The sequence below is a fragment of the Melospiza georgiana genome, chromosome 2 (assembly GCF_028018845.1).
Source record: "Melospiza georgiana isolate bMelGeo1 chromosome 2, bMelGeo1.pri, whole genome shotgun sequence".
NCBI lineage: Eukaryota > Metazoa > Chordata > Aves > Passeriformes > Passerellidae > Melospiza > Melospiza georgiana.
The window spans coordinates 102696489-102718863 of record NC_080431.1 but is presented as its reverse complement, the minus strand read 5'-3'; the positions used below and the strand labels follow the sequence as shown (position 1 = coordinate 102718863).

Below are 22375 nucleotides of genomic sequence, written 5' to 3'. Positions count from 1 at the left end.
CAATCGCATGAATTGTGAGTGTCTGGCTTGGTTTTCTGTCCATTTATATTACACAGTGCAGCTGTTGATTACCACAGAATTCATACTTGGGTAAAGAAACATTTCTGAAATATTTCTGTTAGTTAAATCTCTCAGTACAAAATTAACTTCATTATTAATCTGTGAGATTAAAGCACATATTGGCCTCATTCTCAAATTTTTCTGTATTATTGGTTTGCAACTCATCGTTATTTTTGAGGCTCAGTTCAGCTTGTCCCAAAACAATTTAATTTTCTTTTCTTATTTGCTTTTTGTAGGTGGAAAACGTCCAGAAAGTTAAAATTTCCACCCAGAAATAAGCCTGACGGAAATAGGGACACATGATTTTCTTGTAGAGGGACATATATCAAGATAAATCAAGATGCTGCTGGGTGAGCAAGATCAATTCTTGTCCTACAATGGTGAAGTCCTTGTATTTCAGTTGTCAAAACCAAAGCATGCAGAGGAAGCAGATGATAAAACAATGAATTTAAGTGTCAGAAGGATGGTGTTCAACAGAGACACTAAGCTGTTTGTTCAGAAGTCTTCTGGAGCATTCAGCGTGGGAGCCAGTCACTCAAAAATTGAAATGATTTGCTGTAGCTGCACAACAGATTCCAGAACAGGGATTATTCTTCCCTGCATTTTGATGAAGAAGAAAAAACGGAACAGTATCAAATACTTTTTATTGTTGCTTCACAGTTCTAACCAATTTGAGCCATCCTTTTATTTTAAATTGGACTATGAGCTGAAAGAAGACATCAGGTTGTTTGCTGGCCCATCACTGCTGTGGAGACATGACAGCAAGCTGTTCTACATCTCTTCCAACACCTGTGTGGTTCAAAGTGCCCCCGTTCATCTTTCTTGTGTGGTGTGGACAGGTGAAATTTTGGGTGAAGGCACTGTTGTCTTAGGGACAAGAACTGCTTGCCTGCTGCCAGAGACTGAGGACCCAGATGGGTTTTCTGTTTCAGACAGAGCCATCTGGGGCAGTGAGTTCTTTGGGTATGCCATTCAATCTCAGAAGTTTCTGAGTGGCACGTGCTTCATGCCTCATGCCTACAGCACAGTGGTGTCTTCTGTCCACGTCTGCAGGAGTGAGAGACTGAGGAAACAGCTCAGAATATCACTTGTTGCCATAACCCGCAAGAACCAGCTCGTTTGGTTCCAAAATGGTGCCCCTAAAGGTGTTTGTGACCTTCCTTATGAAAAGCCATGTTCAGTCACACCAGCTCTAACCAGCAGCAGAGATTTGCTGTTTGCTGTGTCTTTTGCCTCTGGAAATAGCTGTGTTGTACAGAGGAGAGACAGCTTACAGGTACTGTTGGCTTTAAACAGCTCCATTTTACTGCAGTCTTTTTTGTATATATTGTCTTATTGAAAGTCCTGCTACTAAAAGCCTGCATGTTCAAGTTCTTTAGATTTCTTGTTTGTTTATTAATTTTGCTGCTGGTAAAATAACCTGTCTAAAGTATGACATTGTTTTGCTTCCATTGCTTGCTTATATATCTGATAATGAAGCTTGTATTTTCTCATTTAGTAATACATTTATGAATCTGACCAAAGCTTCTGTTGCTAATGGAAAACTGCAGTAATATGAAAACTTGAAGTTGTTAGGCAGTTATGAGTGTGCCTGGATGGTGTGTGTTAGAAGTAACCTCATATCATTCCAAAATATAAACTACTTATTGGAACAGCAAAGCTTTTTGAGCCTTAATTCCTAATAACAAAATGTTTTTTCTAGAAAATGTTGTTTTATGAAAATGACAGGAAAAGGCTATTGTTTCTTAAGATGAGGAGAGACAAAGTTTCTGCTATTGTTTTGTAGTAGTCTGACAGCAAGACTTTTATAAGTCAGGAAATAAAAATTTGTAGCATTTATTTGCTGGCACTATTATAAAAATTTCTCTTTCACTTTAAAACATAGTCTGTTGTGAAACAAAGATATTTCTCAATATCAAAGGTACAATGCCTTTAACTGATCTTCAGGTATTACTGCTTCTAAGTAAATGTTACAACATTCAGCTGTTCAGCTGTTTGAATACACTGAAAAGTTGTCATCTTCTCTGCAGCCTGTAATCTGGAAAGTGATCTTTAAAGAGAAATGGCTAATTTTTCCCAGAGTTACATAGGCTGTAAATGATGGGGTGAGAGTGAGTGCTTGAAACTTCTAAATATTATTGTATTTCACACAACTGAATGGGCTCTATCTCAGTGGAAAGCAAGCTTCACCAAAATGAGATCTCAAATACAAGATTTATTCTAATAAATGTGTTTTAAAACCTCTTCTACTGTAGGTGGCTTCCAAATGGCAAAAAGTGAAGTGTGTTTTGGTGGATGATTTTATTGGCTCTGGAAGTGAGCAGCTGTTACTGCTTTTTGAGGAAGACTCCAATACTGACGTGTTAAGTACATTCAAAATAACAGATCTTGGGGAGGTCAACTATGCAGTAAGTTGAGCTTGCCTTTTCTCAGCTACTCAGTCTGTACTTACTAAATTAAAAAAATCTCAACAAATCATTTAAGTATTGATGCAAAGTGAAATTGGATGTGTGCTGTGAAATGCCCTGAAGTTTGAATACAATATTCCCTGCTGTAATCTTAAATTATCTGAAGATGTTATTTTGTTTCTCTGATTGTATCAACATTCTGTTGGGAAATTAATGCAGCTGAAAATGCTTTACATACATAATAGTTTTGCCAAAATGGTTACCTTTTGGCTAAGAACCCTTAATTTAATTAAAGCCATAGTGCTTGTTAATTATCTTCTCATAATTGGGTCTTTCCATTATGTACTATCAAATTCTAATTGCTTTCAGAAAATAGGATTTTGCTTTTAAAAGACATAGTGTGATTCTCCTGGCTTGCTGTATTTTCTCCCAGATTTTTATAATGCTGTGTAACAGCCTGTACCTTACTTTCAGCTTTTTAATTCATTCAGGATTTTGATTTTGTTTTTTCCCTCTTTCAGAGTGGTATCTCCTATAAACACGATGTTCCTGCTGCAGAAGGATTGCAAGAGAATGGTTTGCTTACTGTCCGAGCCCTTGAAACAAGATTACAGGTTTGTACTCACCAGTGCTGCCTCCATGTTTTCTGTAAATTACTGTTCTGTATCATTGCATTATCTAGAGGGTGAGGCTAATGATACTGTTATTATTGAAGAAGTGGTTCAGGGAAAAGGTCAGCATTGTTAAGTATTTATTCTTGAATCAGTACTAATCTGTGTTTCTGGTCTCTCAGTTGTTATGAGTGCATTTAGGTAATTGTAGTGGTCGAACTTAATTTTAATTAAAAGTTTGAGATAGTGCTGAAGCTGTCTTATCAGAGCTCCTTAGCAGTCATTTTACTCATGTTTAAATACCAGCTTTAAAAAATTGGAAAGTTTACTTCTTTTGCTCCCCATGACATACAGAACTTTCAGGTCCCATAGTGGCAGGTTCCCAGTGAGTGCATTTGCACAATTGGTGATGGTGGTTATTTCACCACCTCTGATGTTCATGGTCCTGTTACTAGTGGTTTTATAAGGATAGTTTTGAGATGTACTATAGATAAGGCTAAAATGTATCCTTCTTTTAACTAGAATCATTTGTAAAACAAACTGGGGGAAACTTGGGAGTTTCTCACCCAACAGACTCATCAGTGTGAGTGCTTCTGCGGTGTGTATATTAGCCTCTTCCAAATGGGTAATAATTGACAAATAGGAAGATAATTTAAGAACAAAAAAGCTTTAGGGGAGAACATGAATCTCATACTGAGTCAAGGATGTGAGGCTATTGTTAATTTGCTATGTGTACTTTAAAGACTAGATACAAGGTAATTATTCCTGTCACTTAAGAATTAGTGAAAACTAAGTAGGGTATTGTGGCAGTTTTATTTCCAGCCTTTAAAAATGAAGCAAATTAATTGGCAATAGTTTACCAGTCAATAAATAAATAAAAGGAGGACATATTAGGAAAAGATTAAAAAAGAAAAGACTTTTCTAGTTGTAATGACAAACAAGATATCTAAAGTGCATCATCCAAAAAATGGAAGCTATTTGGAGATCAGTAGACAAAACGGTTTTTTTACTCCTAGAAGACCAAGAAAAATAGAAGCTGGATTAATTTTGAACACCTCTCGAGGTCCCTTCCAATCCTACTTTTTTACAGCTTGCCTGTTAGAGGCCTATTGGCTTTAACAGAAGTGCAGGGGTCCTTCCAAATGCATCTTTTTCTGTTTCTGCATTTTTTTTCTTTTTTGGCAGTCATATTTTAAAACTGACTTCAGTGCTGCATTCTTGCCCTACTCATTCATTGCATTACTTTCCTCTTCTACAAAGCAGAAAGTAGTTTCTGTTTCTTATTGGCTGCTCCTTCCATGAATCTAATGACCTGGTCCACCCTGCCATTGACAGCTGTATATTCTATGTTCCATAACTTTGTTCTTTCAATACTCCAACTGGCTTCCAACTGTACAGCTCTGTGAATCTGTGCCAGGATGAAATGAATTATCTGGTTTGCACTTGCTACTGGTTCTGCTGGAAACAAGCCACTGGTTGGATATTTTATCTATTGTGTGCTGATATAGTTCTTACAGACACAGAATCCTTCCTAAGACCTAACATTTCTGTGCTTTTAGATCTTTTTAATCTCTAATTTTCAAAGCCATATGCTAGCACAAGCATTGTAAGCAGTTGTATTGCTTACAATGCTTGTGCTAGCATATGGCTTTGAAATTTACTGTGTTTTATTGCTGTAAATTTTAGAAGTTGTCAAGCTTATGAATTTGGAAATAGGTGCAGATATTTCTTTTTAACCTCACTGTTGCTAACTTGTTGAAATCCCTATTGTTGTGTATTATATTTGCTGGACAGTGAAGTACTCTTGCTGGTTTTTATTATCTGACATATAATTGAATTTCAAGGATGCTTGTTTTGAAGCAATACTGCATGGGTTCTGCTTAGCTTGGGAATTTTCAAAGGTTATTTAGTCTTGAAGTGGTGCCTCTTGATATTTATCATCAAAATTCAGGTGTTCTAGAAATTTGCAATCAAATCAAGTTTTCACAGTCTCCATGGATTCTTGTGTTTTAGAGCAAGATAAAATAGCAGATGCAGCCCTTTTGCATCCTTGTTGCTTAACCCTTGTTTTACATCTGCACAGCTGTTTTCTTAACCATGTGAGACTTTGGCAGGAATGACATATAGTCCACTGGATAAGTAAGTTGTATTTAAGTTATACCTAGTAATATATATAACTGCATTTTGCAGGCAGTGAAGTTGAAAAATAGATCAGCTTGAGCAATTTTGAATTGTTCTATGTTTATTTTGTATACACTATTTTGGGCCTGAATCCAGCCTTTTCTCCTTTGAATTTTTTTTTACTTGTGTTTTGGTATCTTCTGGAGAAGACGTTCTTTGGCAGAGTACTGCAGTTCCATTACAACAGCTGAGGTTACAGGGTTTCTCATTGTTTTAGTTGATTGTTTTGGCAGAAATAAAGAAGGGTCTTTATGTCCACTGGTCTGTATTTCCCCCCATTACTTGACAGTTTTGTAAGGATTATTAATTCTGGATTTACTCACAGCTCTCTTGTCTTTGGCTCTGGACTGCCTTGTTTTTATGTTCTGGTTTATTTTCTCTTCTAAGGTGATCTACTTTTATTTTCTTGGTTTAACAGCACAAAACTTGTAACTCCTGCTGGTGCTTGTAGTGCAGTACATCTTGGCATGCAGCAGGAAGGATGTGCCTGTCACTTGTGACAGAGGGGGACTCAACTCAGTCTTGGGTTTGCTATGTGGGGGAATTCAGGTCTTTTTCTTGTGCTCTAGGAGGAAAAAGGGCTTGCAAAAGCCAGATAGGTTGGCAAGGATACAACAGTGAAGGTTTGGCCATTTTGACTGCTTCCACATCTGTGCTTCTCCATTTGCTTTCTGGTTCTCAATTGTTTATTCAGGAATTGTCTCCAATGAGAGCGAATGATGGCTTAGTGTTCTGATGACCTAAATTAGGGAAGTATTGTAGACTCATCTTCATTTTCATCTCTTGAGTCAAGTCTGGCCCTGGATTATTGCTTGGAATCTGGTGCTTAGATTCACAGTTGGATAAGTGACAATTTTTTTGCAAAACTTTTCATGAGTGCTGTTGGTCTAAATGCCCTTTGCCAGTGCTGCTTGAGCAGAGGACATCACTTTACTTAAAAGATCTGGTTTTTTATTTGGGCTTATAATGGATTTATGTGTGTTATGTGCTTGGGGGAGCGTTTCTGAGGGGATGAGTAAAGAGGGAAGTTTGGTTTTGCATTCCAGAGTTCAGTTCTCTCCTTGACAGCATTGGAATTCTGTTACTTTGCAGATAATAGCTTTTGAAGAGCTTTCTTAAAACCTGAGAAGCTGGCATGATGTTCTTCCTTTGTTGCTTGGTTTGTGGGTTTTTTTGGTTGGTTTGCCCTGGTTGATTTTTTTGGGGGATTTTTTCATTGTGCTTTATTTAACAAAGACATAGCCAACATGTGTGTCTGCTTGTCAGCTCTTCAATATATTTACTTGACCAATAATCAACATAAATCTTGAGAAGAAGATGAAACTGCTCTCCATGAAAAAGTGAAGCAGGATTAATAATGAGAGATATCACTCAGAAATATATCTATGGAAATATATCTGAATATTTATGTAATTTGATTAAGTTTACCTTAATATTTATCTTTAGGTTTAATATTGAAAGACCAAGATTCTGAGATTCATATTTTAACAACAGAGTAGCATGACTTGAACATTTTTTAGAAATGCTATTTGTGATTCTTGCATAAAAATGGAAAGCTGAAAAGATATTTTGATAGCTTTAATATCTTTTCTTATATGCAGTAGTCTAATGATTATCTATTACAGGCTGGTTGGACTTCTGTTCGAGAGCTGCAGCAGCATTTAGGACTCCAAAAGAAGGTCATTCTTGAGTCTTGCAGAGCATTAATAGATCTTGTTGAAGAAAGACCCCATATTCTACCAAACTCAAAAGAGGTAAAATGCGGGAGATGGGCCAGATCACTTCTGAATTCTGCCAAGCCATTTGTAGAGGGTGCTGCTATCAACCACTTATCCCTTTTGCCTGTAGGGGTTGCCACTGTCAAAACTCATTAATCTGCTATTTAAGTCTGGTTCATTTTCTTAACTTGCCAATAAATGTAGTTAGGAGTAAATTTAGTTGTTTCTGCTTGAAATTGATGTGCACAATATCTCCTGACAACTGAGTGGTATGGAGGAGTAACCTCTTACAAAGTTAGTGACAAACACGAGGGGAGTGTATAGTTCTAATTGCCACAGTTGCCTAGATATTGAATATCTGTCTGAAATCTCACATGTTACAAAAAGGGAGTTGTCATAGAACTATGTGAGCAAAATTGATTTTATAATGGGGGCAGAGTGAACTGTGGGCTGAGAAGGTGATAGAGGTTGGGAAAATCTTATTTTAATATGTTGCTCAAAAGAAACCTCATTTAATTGAAATGGAGTTGATCTCTTTCAGTTACTGTTGTGGCATCTTTCAGGTTTTCTGGGTTTGCACAGAGAATTGCGCAATTAAATGCAATAATATAAATTCTAGCACCTTATATCTTTAGACAATTAATTGTATGACAGGTCAAGATTTTGACATATGATGTTTGCAAGGAGAGAATAAGTTGTATTTTACATGATGATATAATGTGTTTTAAGAAAATTCAAGTATATTTATTGTAGAGAATAAACTAGTTTATATATTTCTTTCATTTTATGTATCTTAAAAACTCTTCCAGCAGTCACTTGTGGTAAAACACAAAGTAATGCAGTATAAAAATACCAAAATCTCTGCTTAATTTATCTAAAACTCACATTTTTCTATAAGGAAGGCCTTGTCTCTCTCTGGGATGATGAAGAAAATCCTCCTGATTCTCTCAGTAAAGAGACACCATTGGCATCTGAAGTTCCAGAGCACTTCACAGAGGAATTGTGGCAGCGTGTTGAGGGTGACAACCTGGTAGTTGGAGTAAAACTAACTGAATCCTTTTATTTGTGAGTATATGCACTTATCCCATCATTTCATTGGTAGTTTTATAGAAAATGAATATGTAGGTTAAGCTCTGCAGTAAATTTGAACTTTCTCATGTTGAACATGTTCATATAAAGTGTTTCAAATATGTCTTTGTCAGTATTTTTGCTACTGGTTGCTTGCTCTCTAGCACTATGCAGAAAAATACATTATACAGCCAGAAATCAGTTGTGTGAGTATAATTGCAACTTTACTGGAGACTTTTTACAAAAGAGTCTTCTTTGACAAAAATTATGGCTCTTTGTAGTCCATGTTGACATAGCAATGCTGACATCAGTATGTGCTGTAAATAAAGGTCTGTCTTAGCTTAACTTGGTTCCTGATGCTTTACTGTTAGCTACTTGCTATTCCTAATTGATTTGCTTCAAGAAGCACAAAAGAAAATATATTAAATTCTCTTACCAACTAATTAGTACTTAGCTTTTGAATTGAACTCTTCTAGTCAAGTACCTAATCAAAATGCTTGCACAGCTTGTATTTTGTGTAATTTATGTGGAACAATCAGCCATACAATACTTAAACCTTCAAAATAATTTGGTTGGGTTTTTTTATCATCTTTGAAATTATTTGTTTATTCTATTTATTTTAATTACTCAGTTCTAGTTGTAAATACCACTTATGTCATTTTCTCTTACAGAAAGGGAACTAAATTGAAACAGTGTGAAAAAAAAAAGGATTACGTAAAATATAAAATTACAACGTGAATTGTGTAATGTAAACTTTGGTGGAGTCAGAACTTCTCTTTTGACCCATGTTCCCACAGGCAGTGTAGCTGAGGCTGTGTTAGGCTGAGCTCAAAGTCTGCTGATGCCACTGGAAATCATTCAGGTGGCTGTGAGGGAGCTGACCTGTTGGGCCCTCTGGCCATTCTGCTGGAGCTGTGGCTGGATTCTTCCTCAGCTGCCAGGTTGCTGTAACTTTACAAGAAAGTTAACCTCATCCTCTTGACAGCCTCTCTTAAGAGCCACTGAGGCAAAAGATTGATTTTTGCCTTTTTAGAGTTTGTTCTTTTAGCTTTGATGATGATGCCTTTGCTTTTTTTTTTTTTTTTTTTTTTTTTTTTTTTAAGTGAAATGCTTTATTCCTTTATAACTTCAGAAATCTTCAGCAGATTTTAAAAACCAGCAGCAGTCTAGCCCTCTCCCGCATTTTTAGAGTTGACAAAAGATCTGTGGAGAAGCCACTTGTCCAAGATGAACCTGACAGGCCAGCAGCAGAACCTGGGTCTTCTGAGCTCCAGTTCAGTACTGTGCACAACAACCTGTGTTTGTGGGGAAAAGGACTTGCTTTATCTTCAGCCCCAACACTGTAATTCTTTATTGACTATTTTTGTGATTCCTACTAATGCAAGATTGCAGCGATATCACAGATTGATTTATGAGGTGGTGATACTTCTCTGTAAAGAAAATTAGACATTCATAAGATTTTCAAATGTCACTGACATCTTGAGATTGAATTGATTGACAGAATAATATATTCATTGAGAGAGGATCTGGAACAGTAATATTAGGATTTCATTGAAAGAGCCCTGTGTTGAATAAATAAAGTACTTCATACATTTCAGGAAATTGCTGCATGTTCAAGGTAATAGTATCTTAAACCTTTTATTTTACTCTACATTCAATTTTGTTTGAATATCTATAAAAATGTAGAGTGTCAGAAGAGCTTCTAGTCCTCAAAAGGGCAGAATTGATATTTTTTGCAGTTTTTTCTTAAAAAGAAAGTCAAATCTTAAAAAAAAAAAAATCCATAAATGTCAGAGTATCTTTATAGGTTATGTGGACTTTTCAGCTTTTTCTGACTGAATTAAACATTCAAATTCTTTTGGTTGAAATGGGGTGTCTGACTTCTAGAAGCTCTTCAAAAACTCAGTCCACATTTTGAAAAATCTTTATACTTGGTTGATATGAAACAGTCATGTATGTGAAGGACTTGGCCTCTTTGCAAAGTCTATGACTTAACCTGGAATGGTATTGGAATTTATGTCTTAAATGTCTGTATTAAGTCTGCAGAGTTGTGGTTATTTGTCAGAAGGCAAAAATGTGAACTGGGAGTGCAGTCATATTGTATGGATTTTCACAGGTCACTGAGTGATGTCAGCTTATCTCTAGTGATGGATCAAGACTTCTCTTCGATTTCTCCCATTATCAAGTGTCAAAGTAAAATCATTAAGCTGAACAAAGCCTTCTCAGCATTGGCAGTCTCCCCAGGTCAAACTGAACCTCCTCCAAAAAAGATGAAATTGGACTTGCATAGCAAGAATGATCTGAGAAAAAAATTTCCTAAGAGATCTTCAAGGATTCAGCTGGATGGAGTAAAGACAGTCACTGCTGTCACCAGCCTTTCACCACTACTGGCATTTCATCGTGTGTGCTGTGTGGTTCTTCTGCATGCCAGGAAGCAAAACCATCAGAATGATGATTTACAGCAGAGCAAAAAGATTACTGTACTCTGTGGGAAAATTTTGTTAAGTCTGGAAGATATTTCAGATGGCAGATATTCAATAAAGATGCTAAGGGATAATAGTTACTGTACAGGTAAATGGATTTATATACTTTGGATTTATAAATATATATATTTAATGCTTCTGTTTACTCTAGGTGGTGCCCAGCTAAATTTCTTTCTGAACACAAGCTGCACAGACTTTTTGGGACTTAAAGCTGGGTGAACTAGGGGATGGAACATTTTTCAAATTGGAAAAAATGTTTAGTGAGTTGCTGTAAGGTTTTGCTAGCATTGGTGATGAAGGGGATCTGGAAAGGATAATTTTGAAGATAAGTTTGAGTACAGAATGCTGAAGCCTATGTTTTTTCTATAAATAAGATACTGTAATTAGATACAGAAGTTTTTTTCTGACATACTACTACCTCTTAAAATACCAAAGTAATTGAAGCTCTTCCTCATCTACACATATATTAGGGTAATTTATTTTCATTTCTTTCAATATTCCTGATTGAATTGATTTTGAGCTGGGCTTTTGCTCAGGTAATGAAATATCTTTTTTATTGTTTGCAATGAATTTTAATTTTTCTTCCTTTAATGCTGTGTCACTGCTAAAGCCAACATGTCATCTTATTATCACAGGCTATTAATAGTCTTCTTTTGGCAAGGTGATGTTTATCTTAAGAGCTTTCATTATACTGGTGGTGCTCCATTAATCAGCTGTTTTGCTTGACAGAAGTAGGGATAAGAATTTAGGTGAGAAGAAAACTCCCAAAGAATGCCTGAAGTCAGGTGCAAATCCTCCACAAAAAAACTGGGAATATGAGCCAAAAATCAAGTTCATTTAATGCATGCAGCATGATCAAAATATTTAGTTCAAATACCTTTTTCTACTGTATTTTCTTGCAGGTTCCATGGAAGATATACTTGCTGTCCTTGCAGTGTCTGTCAGATTCTCCTTTCAGATTGTGTCTTGTGACTACACACTGACTCCAGTCAATTCATGGTTACTGGGAGAAATGGAGTGCACACCCTTTAAGGAATGCCAGGACAACATATTCTGTCATAAAGCAGGAAATATCCATGGTACAATTTTTAATTGGGCCCTGAAAAATCCATTTGAAGGAGTTCTAACAATATTTTGCAGGTAAAATCACTTGAAGAGCATAGCTTATATTCATCTTCCAGACACCCTTTTTTATCTTTGTGCTGTTTCTTACTGGTGCCATAAACAGCAGCCAGGATCATAACCAGTAGGCTGCCAATATGATGATATGGTAACAGTCACCAATAACAGACCTGTTTTCAGATCAGAACTATGGCAGAACCTGAACTGACTTGTTTCATTTTGTCTAGTCTGGAACATTGAATTACAAATAAGTCTAGTCTCCATTAATACCTGCTTGGTACTATTCCTTCTCTTCATTTGGCTGTATCATAATTTTATATTTTTTTCTTACATTATTTGTACGATAATGTGTGATTTTTAAATTTTTTCCTCAAAACGTGTTAATTTTAAAAGAACCTTAAATATTAAATACTTATATATTAATATTAAAACAAAAAACAACCAAACCACAAAGCCCAAGTTAAATTAAATTTAAATTTATTACTAGGTCATTTTTTAGTTTAGTATTGCAATACAAATGTAGTCTCATTTTGAACATTTTTCTGCTATAGTTATTTCCTATCTACCTTGACTATGAAAAGGAAATAATCTAAAGAGTCTGACTGGTGTCCTTTTTTATGCAGATTCTTGGACAAATATTTCCTAAGCCAGGTTAGACAAGTTAGTAATGCTGCCACAATTCATGACTTAGCTGGTTAAGGCTTATAACATAAAAAGTACTTCTGGGATATTTGTCAGTACTTCTGACAAATGTTGCTGTTTTGAAGAGTTCAAGCTCTAAAATAAAAAAGAAAACATGTAACTGCTAAGAGTGTATTTTGTAATGGGGTTCAGTCTTTTCCTCAAATTAGGAGTTGATTTCCTCTATGAAATGTTTAAGCAATCAGTAAAATTTTTACTCTTAAGACTTTGCTTCCTTTTGAAAGGTGATTTTACTTGCTATTCACTTTGACTATTCACTATTCACTTTTGATCTCATTTTGTTAATTGTTACTGAGCCCCATGTTTATGGGCTGTGATTGCATTTTCTGTATCTTTCATTCCTGTGTTTGGATTGATCTTTTACCTGGCTAGGATGTTTCTGTGATAGGTGGAAACTACAGAGTATCCTTTTTTTTGACACCACCATAATTTTGTTTTACAGAAATCTGACTGTCTTGTTCCAGTGCCTTCACAGCCTCACTAGAGTTCTCCCTCCAAGCTGCAGTGTAAAATTCCTGAGATCTGGAAGCAAAGCAGTACTTGCTGAACAGTTAGCACTGGCTCTGGAAAAGGAAATGGTCACCTTGAAGAATTCTCTTTTCTTAAAAGAAACTAAAGCTGGAAACAGTTTGACGTGGGGGAATGAGTCTGGCAAGAAAATAAATAATGCTCCTCTGGCTTCTTTACTGAACACTGAGGAAGGAGTCCAGCAATTCAGAAAGAAGTTTCAGAAGGAGAGGGAAGAGAGTGTGCAAAGTATGAACCAAACACTGAATGGTGCCCTGTACCAGAAAACTGCTTTGAAAATAGCAGAAGCTCAGCTCAGTTCAGATATGATTGTGTGGAGACTGGCCAAGTCCTAGAAACTATTGACTAAATTTATTTTGAAGAAAAATTTATTAAAGTTATACCATTAAATAATATTTATATTTTCATGGGTACTTATACTGCTGTGTATTCTTTAGCATTTCTGTGTTGTTTCTACAGATAAATACTGGTATTTTAATTGATGACTATTGGAAGAATTTAATATTAAGATTGAGTCGTTATTTTGTTATAGATTTTGAAAATATATCTTTAAGGTATTTTCTAATAATTCCTACTCCAAAATCATAATTCTTGGACTATAAAATAACTATTTTAGAAAAAAAAGAATGTGTGTGTTCTCTTTAAAATAGTTCTGTTGAACCTTGAAAGATGACTGTTTATACATGTCAAATGTAAGCCCTTTTTAGAAATCTTAAAGCAGGTATAGAAAGGATTTAGGTTATACAACCAAATGTAACTCATAATTTGAGTATGGAGTTTATGGACAAATTCAAAGAAGAGATTTTATCTTCATAGGTCAAACCTCTTAAATAACTTCTAGTGAGACCACTTGAGGAACAGAACTCTGTACCTTTGAGCCTTCTGTTCTGGAGTCCAGCCTCAGATTTATGGAGTATTTATTGGAGGTGGAGAACCAGATCAGACCTCTTAACCAAATTTCAAGAACTCATGAAGATTCATTACATGATAAAGCTGCTTCAGCTTTGAGAGGTCCATTCCCACACACTTCAGTGGTAGGGCTAGTCTCACTGGTAAATCCTGGCCTTCCTTGGATGTTAACCCAGCTTCAGAGTCAGGAGATTGGCTTGCTCAACCCCAGAGTCAGATGATTGTCTGCTGATGCTAGCTGCTCAGTGGTTTAGGCTTATCTCAAGTACTTCAAATAATATTGGGCAACTTTGTTATTATTCCTCCTTTTGCTGGCTTGAGAAATATCCTGCTTATGCTTCTAGGAAGAGAATGGCCTGTACTGCTTACTGAGATAGTAATTTCTAATCAAATTTTTCCCACTAGCTTCTTGAGGGGCAGAGAGGTTAGAAAATCCCAAATCACACTAATTTGCTTCCTTTTATCTCTGCTTTATGTAAGTAAAACATTCTTATTGCTTGTCACCATTTTTCTGAAGTTGTCAGAGTTTTGCTTTTCATTTTCTCTGCAAACAGAGTTAATAGTTGACATCTCCAGCATGATCTCTCTCTGACAATAAAAGTCTGGTAGGAAAAGTGGAAGATATTTATTAACTCAAAGGTATACTGATGTTTCAGAATAATTCTTTTTGTCTCATCAGAAAGTTCAGCTTCTGTATGCATGTCCTCTAGAAGCATTAAGTGGTGATGTTTTTCAGTCCAAGGCATCTTCTCATTCTGGCAACAGGAGTAAACTGGTGCACCTTAAATGCAAACATTGCCTAGAAAAACAGTAAATGAGAGAGCTGTACTTTGTAACCTTAACCCACTTTAGTGATATAGCTTCCTTTTTGAGACACTCAAAGTATTAAATTACTCCTTTTTACCTACAGAAAAAGGAAATCTTCCAACAATGTCTTAAGAAATTGTCATGGGTATTTGGATCTCAGTATTTACTGGATGACTAAGTTGAGGGTTTTTTACAATTCTTTGTTAAGCCACAGCCAGGCAATAGTCAAAGCTAAGAACCCATTGTTAAGCCTTGGGAGTCAGTTGTTACTGAAATTTCCAGAAGTTCCTGATTATAAACACTTAAATGAAGCAAAAAATCTCAAGGGGCAATCCTGTAGCTTGCAGCTAAGGGCAGGACCTTGCTAAGCCATGTGAGCAGAAACCTTCAGAGCAACAAAGCTCCTGTTCAGCCCAGGGCAATTGAAGGAGATTTTGCAAAGCAGAGTAAACAGTCCAGCAGTTGATTTTTGTCAGCCTGCTCTCATAACTAACTATTGTTGGTCTGTCTGTATTTAAAGAGAAACTTCCGTTTGTGTTCACATCTCTTTGTTGAATAAACAGAGTGGGACAAATGAGGAAAAGCTGCTAAACACAAATGTTGGCTGTTTCTAATTCCATGGAGTTGTGACTTTAAAGAGCCAAACAGTGAAATCACAGCAGTGTAGAAGTGAAATTATTAGAGTAGAAGAGTAACAACATGTTCTTACTAAAGAGACTTTCCTGAGGCACGAATGCTTATTTTGTAAATCATCAGATGAGGTCATTAAACACTTTCCTAACAGCTCTAGGATTCCTGGGAGCAGTTCTTCAACTGTCTAGTAATGCATAATAGCATGGTACAACTTTCAGTGGTAGTGATGCAGTGTACTGCATATGTGCCTTACTTTTATGTGCCAAAATCTAAAGGTCTCCTGGAAACACTTGAAAGGTTTCTGCTGATATGTGTGGGTTTTGGCCAGGGATAAGGTAAAAATGGAGCAGACATTAACAAAGATTCAGGCTCTCTAGAATCTTATCTTCAAGTGGCAGCAGCAGACATTTTGTTTAGAGGTATTTGCTTTCCTAAACTTACCTTTCAGAGGTAAAATCAACTAAAGGTGTTAACCTACTTATTTGATCTCTCGTGATGATTAATGTCTGTACATGCTGGTGTTCAAATGAGAAGTCTAAATTGCATGGACTAGAAAAATGGTTAAGTTGGCTAAGCATGCTTCTGTCATGAGCTGTTGGAGTCCCATTTTCTGGGCCTCCAAGAAAGTCTTGGAAGTGAGATCTTGCATGAAGTGGGTTTTGCAAGTACTTTTCTGAACAAGTCATTTGAGAAATTAAATCAGTGGCAGCAGCAGTCCTAGTTATGGAAGAATTAGTATTGCCAAGAAATAACTGATAAAATAGTTGGATGTTTGATTCTGTAAATAAATTCCCCTTTCCATGATAGCAGATCAAGTTGTGAAACATACACATCCCAAGGAACAGAAGGCTTTTTGCTGCTAAAGCTGCTACTACTAGCAGATAACTATTCACACCACATTCACTGTCTAACACTGATGACTCCTCTGTAGGAGTAGTCACGAGTGTTACACTGCAGGGTCAGTCCCCACCCTGGGACCTCTGGCTCCTAGGCAGGTTACGAAGAGCTCTTTGCTTCATCAGGTGTGGAGGGTTTTTGTTTGCACATAGCAACCACTACATGTTTGTGCATGATCCAAGCTAATGCAAGCCATGGTTGATACTCATGTGTGCAGTGGCTTTGTACACAGCCAGCAGGCTCCCGGAGTTCTGAATTTATCAGTTCTGGTGGATTTAACAGAACAACTGGTCTCCAGAGCTTACCAGTCCTGGGAGACTTTCACAGGCTGCTTCTCAGCATGTAATAATCTCCTCAGCCTGCTGCTTGCTGGTAAACATTCCTCCCTCCTGAGCTGGAGAACCCTGTCACATAAGCTCACACAAAGGGACCTTTGATAAACAGTAAAATTGTCCCCAGAATCAACTTGTCTTGACCCCAGTAGGCCTGATTTCTGGAAACCAGCAGATGTCAGTGGTGTCTGACAGGTATCTGTAGGAATGGTCCTAATCTTCTGGCCATGGCAGTGTTCTGTGTGCAGATATTTAATTAGCAATGACTCTCTTATCACATGTTTCAAAAGACAGATATGCAAAAAGGAAGTCTGATGTAGGAAGTATGAGCTGTCATGCCTGGATGCACTCTTACAATGTTAGCACATTTAAAGTCAATATGATTTAAGACCCTAAGAGGAATTGTGTGTCAAATATCTCTGTTTTTTCTGGCCGAGTTGGTGTAATAAATAGATTCACTTACAGTAATTTTTCTTTGTCATTCTAAGGCTTCTCGGGAAAAAGAAACCTGTCTGCTCTAGGTTTCTTTAGGTTTCTGTTGGACAGTAATATTTCCTTTTTAACTTTGTGTGTGTATGTATTCCAAATCAGCCACAGGCTGCCCACTTCTTCATAGTAGTAGAAGTTAGGCCTTCTCTCTCAGCTGCTAATTTTTGTTTTCCCACATCTTTTCACAATTTGGGAACTGTGACAGTCATATGACTGCTTTCTTCTGAATCATACTGACTCTGCTGACAAAATAATAATGGTAGCATGTTTATCCCTGAGCGAGTTATTCATTACAGGCCATTAACAAGGATGATAGGCTCAGCAAAAGGAGTATTCAAACAGTGGTAATTTCTTCTCCTCCCTTCTCTACTGCCCTGGGAGAAAGGAAGTTTTAAACAGTGGAAAGAAAAATCAATGCCAGGATTTAAAATCCCAAATAGTTGTAAATTTGAGTATTTACTTATTGCCAAGTCTCCTTTTTTTGACGTTTGGTTGTGGTTTTTTTCAGTATTTTCTTTTCTGCACTCTAGGCATGCCATTGAGTAAGAACAAGGTGAACACCAGCATGTAGCAGGAGTTTCTAGCCAAGAAAATCCTCCCAGGGAAAAAGCAAAAGAGGAGGATGTTTGATGATGCTGTTTAGCCATGGTAATTACTGCTTTAAGGAGGTGATACTACTTAGGTCTTTCCTGTGACCTCATACTTGTGGTATGTGGCAAACTTATCCCATTAATATATTGAGAAATTCATAATTCATAGGCGCAAGACGGCAGCTGTATGTTTGTAAAGCACTTGGTTAGAGCCAAGGCTGCCGGGTTTGTATCAGTCCGGTTCCTGCCTCGAGTCCTGCATTCACAGAACCCTGGTGCTTAACTCTGGTATTTAGGTCAGAGGCACAGGTTGGTGAAGCAGTCTCAGGGTAAGTAATCCTCCTCCTTATTGTCTAAACGGGGAGGCGGTGCCTCATGAGCCGCTGTGATCCTTACCTGGCAGAGAGGGAGAAAGGGAAAGCTTTGAAGTGAGTCCTTCAAACCAGCGTGCGCTGCCTCTGTGCCTGCCCCTTCCCTCTCCCCGGAGCCCCAGTTACAGCTTCCAACTGAACGTGTCTTCTTTTGTAATCCTGCCTTTGAAATGTTCTCGAGCATGAGGGGAAATGCAGAAGCCGCCAAAAGCTTCCAAAATTTATGGTTGGTGGGAATCTGCTGTTTCTGTGAAGTCTGTACTATTCCCTCTGCTGACTGTATTTTCATGCTTCTCTCTTCCCCTTGCCTCAGTGATCAAATAGTGAAAACCAAAACCACAGTCACTTTTAAAATGCATAAAAAAACCAAAGCAAAAAATCGCTTTGCCATGCTTTGTCCTGTAGGAAACAGGTATATGTTCTTTTCCAAACTGCTGAATCACAGAATCTACACATAAAAGTCATGAACAAACTAGATGAAATTTTCAAGCGCTGCAAGTAATTATGCAACACAGAAAAAAGCATTTCCTCTCCACAGCCCTGACCTGAGCTTTCTACCAGCTCTTCATGGCTGCTTATGCTGATGAGCTGCACAGGGTTTTTTGTTCATTTTATAAGATCTGTGAAGTTAAAGCTCTTTCACACTTCTACTTTACTTGTTGGTAATAAATTTTAATGCTGCCTACAACATTTTAAGGTTTTGCTTTAATTTTGCCTTTTCTCAGCCTCACTTAGGCAAATTCAGCACTTGTTGGGCAGGTTAGTATACTACTAGAATTTTTAAACACTGTTTAGATATGAGTTTTAACACAAAAGCTTCCAGGAAGGAGTGAATTTCTGGGGGGTTTATCAGAATCCCCTTTCTTTCTTTTAAAGTAGTATGAAACCTTCTAATTATTAAATCATCCAGATGTGTCTGAATGCAGATAGTATACCAGCTGTTTTAATAATCCCAAATCAGCTGCATAAGATAGTTACATCAGAGAAAGCACAGAAAATTGTTTAATTGGAGTTACATATATTTTTCAACACAAATGTAAGGAGAAATAATACAAGACAGTCAGGCTGGTTCAGCAATCTTCCCTGTTTAACAGCTTCTCTTTGTGGGTCAGTATAAGGTAGAATAGTCCAGGAGAGCAGCTGCTGGATTTGAAGATCCCATGACCTTCCTTAGAATATGCAGTGTCCATGAGAAATTATTCTCATTTGTGATCACATTCATTAGGTTTTGAATTCTTCCCCAAGCTGTAGAGTCAGTGTAGCTGTCATGTTGTACATAGGAGTGGCCTTTTCAACAACTGTCCCATCCAAAGGCTGTCTGTGGATTAGTGACAGGCAGGTAAATACAACCACCACCCTGTGGAGAGCAGCAGTTGTGACCTCAACAGGAGCAGAGCTGAAATTACACATTCCTGTGGAGAATAATGGCTGATCACCTAATGCTCATGACTTCGCTGGGATTGATTTCCCCAATGATATCCCTGTTTTCAAAGTACATGATTTCTATTTAGTTACTGAGAAAGGGTGTTTGTGTTGTGAAAGTTTTACTAAAACACTCAAGAATTTTATAATTTCAGTTTACTCCATAATTTACCAGCCATTGGACAGAGGAGTGCTTGTGTAAATGCAGAAATGAAAAAAAAATGTTCCTAAGGTACTACCTTTATATATCTTTATCTCACTTACTTTTGCAGTGTGCACTATTCCAATGCAAAGTACTTCCATAGTACACATCACCCTGCCAATAAATGTCATAATTTTTAAGCTACAGATCAGTTCTTAGTAATTTTCTGGAAAGAATATATCAGTGTTCTTTTCAAAGCAGCTCAATTTTTAAACATGTGCTCTGAATATTTATAGACCATATATATAGATGACCCAGTGTATAAAATTCATCATCCTTTAGTACAGGGGTATTTTCCTTCAGAAAGAAATAGCTAAATTTAAAACTTCTCCCTATATTTTGTAGGACAGGGATAATGAAGTAGACTTGGCAGAAATAATCAAATAGGTTGAATAAATGATCCCTGCTGGTTGCATTTTCCTCAATGAAGGATATATTATCTTGTGAAGTTATAACTAAGTAATCAAGTAAAATAATATTAAGTGTTTAATCTTAAAAAAAAAAAGGAAAATACTTAGGGAAAGAATAAATCCCTACTCTACTTTCCCACCAGAGAGGTAGGAATTTGTGCAAACTGGTGTATTTTCTCCATAAATTGTCATGTTATAATCTAAAAGAGGATAAAGAAAAGAGGAACCCTGTCATGTTGAAATTGATTTTTTCTACAATAAGTATTCTTTCTTACTGCCTGTTGAAAACACTTGGAGTGAATTTAATTCTTCAACAATCCACATTAACCTTTGATAAATTAGTAGCATGTCTAAACCAGTAACACATTAACAGTAGGAATGATCCAGGATTTGAATGATTTATCTGACTGTGGATAGCCTGAGGTTGTAGTAATGATTCCCTTAACACCATCTGAAATGCTTTTTTCTTTTCTTGAAGTTGTTAAGAATTTGTTGCATATCAACCACTCATACACATGTTAAGCCTACCCAGTGATACAGCTCAGTCATGGAGAATTCCCTTCTCACACTGCTGTGTGCCATTCTTCATCACCTTGCCCAGTACTAGCTCTCATGCCCTCCTAACATGGATTTTTCATCCCACTCCATGAACCCCCATGCCAGCATTGCAGCTGTACACTTAAAACAAATTAGAATATTCTCTTCTGAATATCACAGAATCTTTGATTTTCAGCATTTTATTTTCATTTGCCTGGGAGGTGTTGGTTCATCTGTGTGCAAACCCTAACTACCCTTTCCCTCTGCATGTCAGTTTTTAAACTTGGAATCCAGTGCAATGCCTCCTGCCTCCACTGCCTCCCCTCCCCTCATCCTGAACTCATTTTTATACCTCTTACACTTGCTAGCTTAGACCTCATCCAAGACAGTGGGGAGGCTTCCTGAGAACTTCCAAGGTCTGCACATCCCTGTCATGATCCAGAACCTGCTTTTTTTGTCTTAGCAGGGGAGTTAGTGGGTTTCACAGATCTAGATTCACAAATATTCTACTCCTCTGCCCACCCTTTTATCAGCCATTACTGTAACTTTCTGGTAGGTACAACTTGGATGCCTTTCTGAAGTTGCAAAGGCAGAGAACTAATACATTCTAAACAGAGCAATAAATTCAGGCTTGCATTTATTCTGCAGTTAGTCACTGTTTATTTCAGTCTCCATTCCTACTTATTTTATATTTACACTGGCAATAGATGTGATACTTCAATTTTATTTGAAATTGTTTGCAGTAAAGCTGGCCAATAATGTGCCCATATTCAACTAGGTGGCACTGTACAGCTTGTTGTAGTCATTGATAATGATATTTCAGGCTGCATATCTTCATGGCAAACTGCACATTTTGAGGATTGACTGAACAAATACTAAAATACCTGTGCTTTGAATGCCAAAGGTGTGCTAGAATTTAAAATCAGATTTCAGTTGTGAACTGTGAGAATCCATTAAAGTTAGATTTCATTTCAGAGCAATGAAACACCATTTCTTCTTCAGGTTGTAGCAGAAATACTGTATGGGGTCTTTTTCCAGTCTAGGTTCAAGATCTTCTAACATCATAACAAAGAAATAAAGACACACTTAGGAGTTCGTGTTTCCAACTTCTATCACAAAGGTTTAGACACAAAGAGTAGCTTGAAAGCTACATAGTGCTTGCAGATATTCAAATAAACATCTCCAGAAGGAGTTACCAAATTATTTCAAGTATTCCAACCAAAACATGAGGAGTTCTTTGTCCATTACCCTTCCACTCAAAAATCACCATCATCCTTGTGGGAGGTGCTATCAAGTGAAAAAGTGAGACTGGAATAATGAATGTAGTTAAGGTACATAAGCTATCTTATGAGTCTGAAAGGTGAAGAACAGAAACTTTAGGCCACCAGCAAGCTAGCTGTAGGGTACCTTGAGGTGATTTTGATGATTTGTGAGACTGCAATTCAGGAATCAGCTTCCTTGCTTTGTGGCATTCTTTATATACTTTATCTGTGGTCTTGGGCAGATTGTAATGTTAGTACAGAATCTCTTATTTAGCTTAAGAAGTTTTACAAGACAGCTGATCCTGATCAAATGCTTCAAAGGCATCTGTTGGTTCTAAACAATGTTGTTACTTCAGATTACTTACAAAAAAAATCAGTAATTTCTTATACATTTGAACAGGGTTTACTTTTCATTTATCGCTGTAGAATTTGTATTTTTATTGCAGGTGATGTGTATTGATTTACCTCACCTTTGTGAAGGAATCCCTTCCCACTCTATTCTGAGTCAGAGCAAATCTTACCTCAGTAAACTGTGCTGAGCCTCTCATTTCTAACACCCTGCCATTACAAAAGTGTTTGCAAAATTGTGTTATATGGAAGGCAGAAAAGAGTTGAATTTGTATTGTCTTAAAA

General features: G+C 37.0%; 1 protein-coding gene across 1 annotated transcript; it reads left to right on the top strand.

The window, feature by feature from the left end:
• Positions 1-400: 400 nt before the first annotated feature.
• Positions 401-13224, top strand: FANCB (FA complementation group B). Its single transcript, XM_058018419.1, has 8 exons — positions 401-1336; positions 2316-2468; positions 2990-3082; positions 6886-7014; positions 7877-8043; positions 10163-10617; positions 11432-11669; positions 12796-13224. The coding sequence occupies exons 1-8, from the start codon at positions 401-403 to the stop codon at positions 13214-13216; spliced, it is 2592 nt and encodes an 863-aa protein (XP_057874402.1). The 3' UTR covers positions 13217-13224.
• Positions 13225-22375: the final 9151 nt, after the last annotated feature.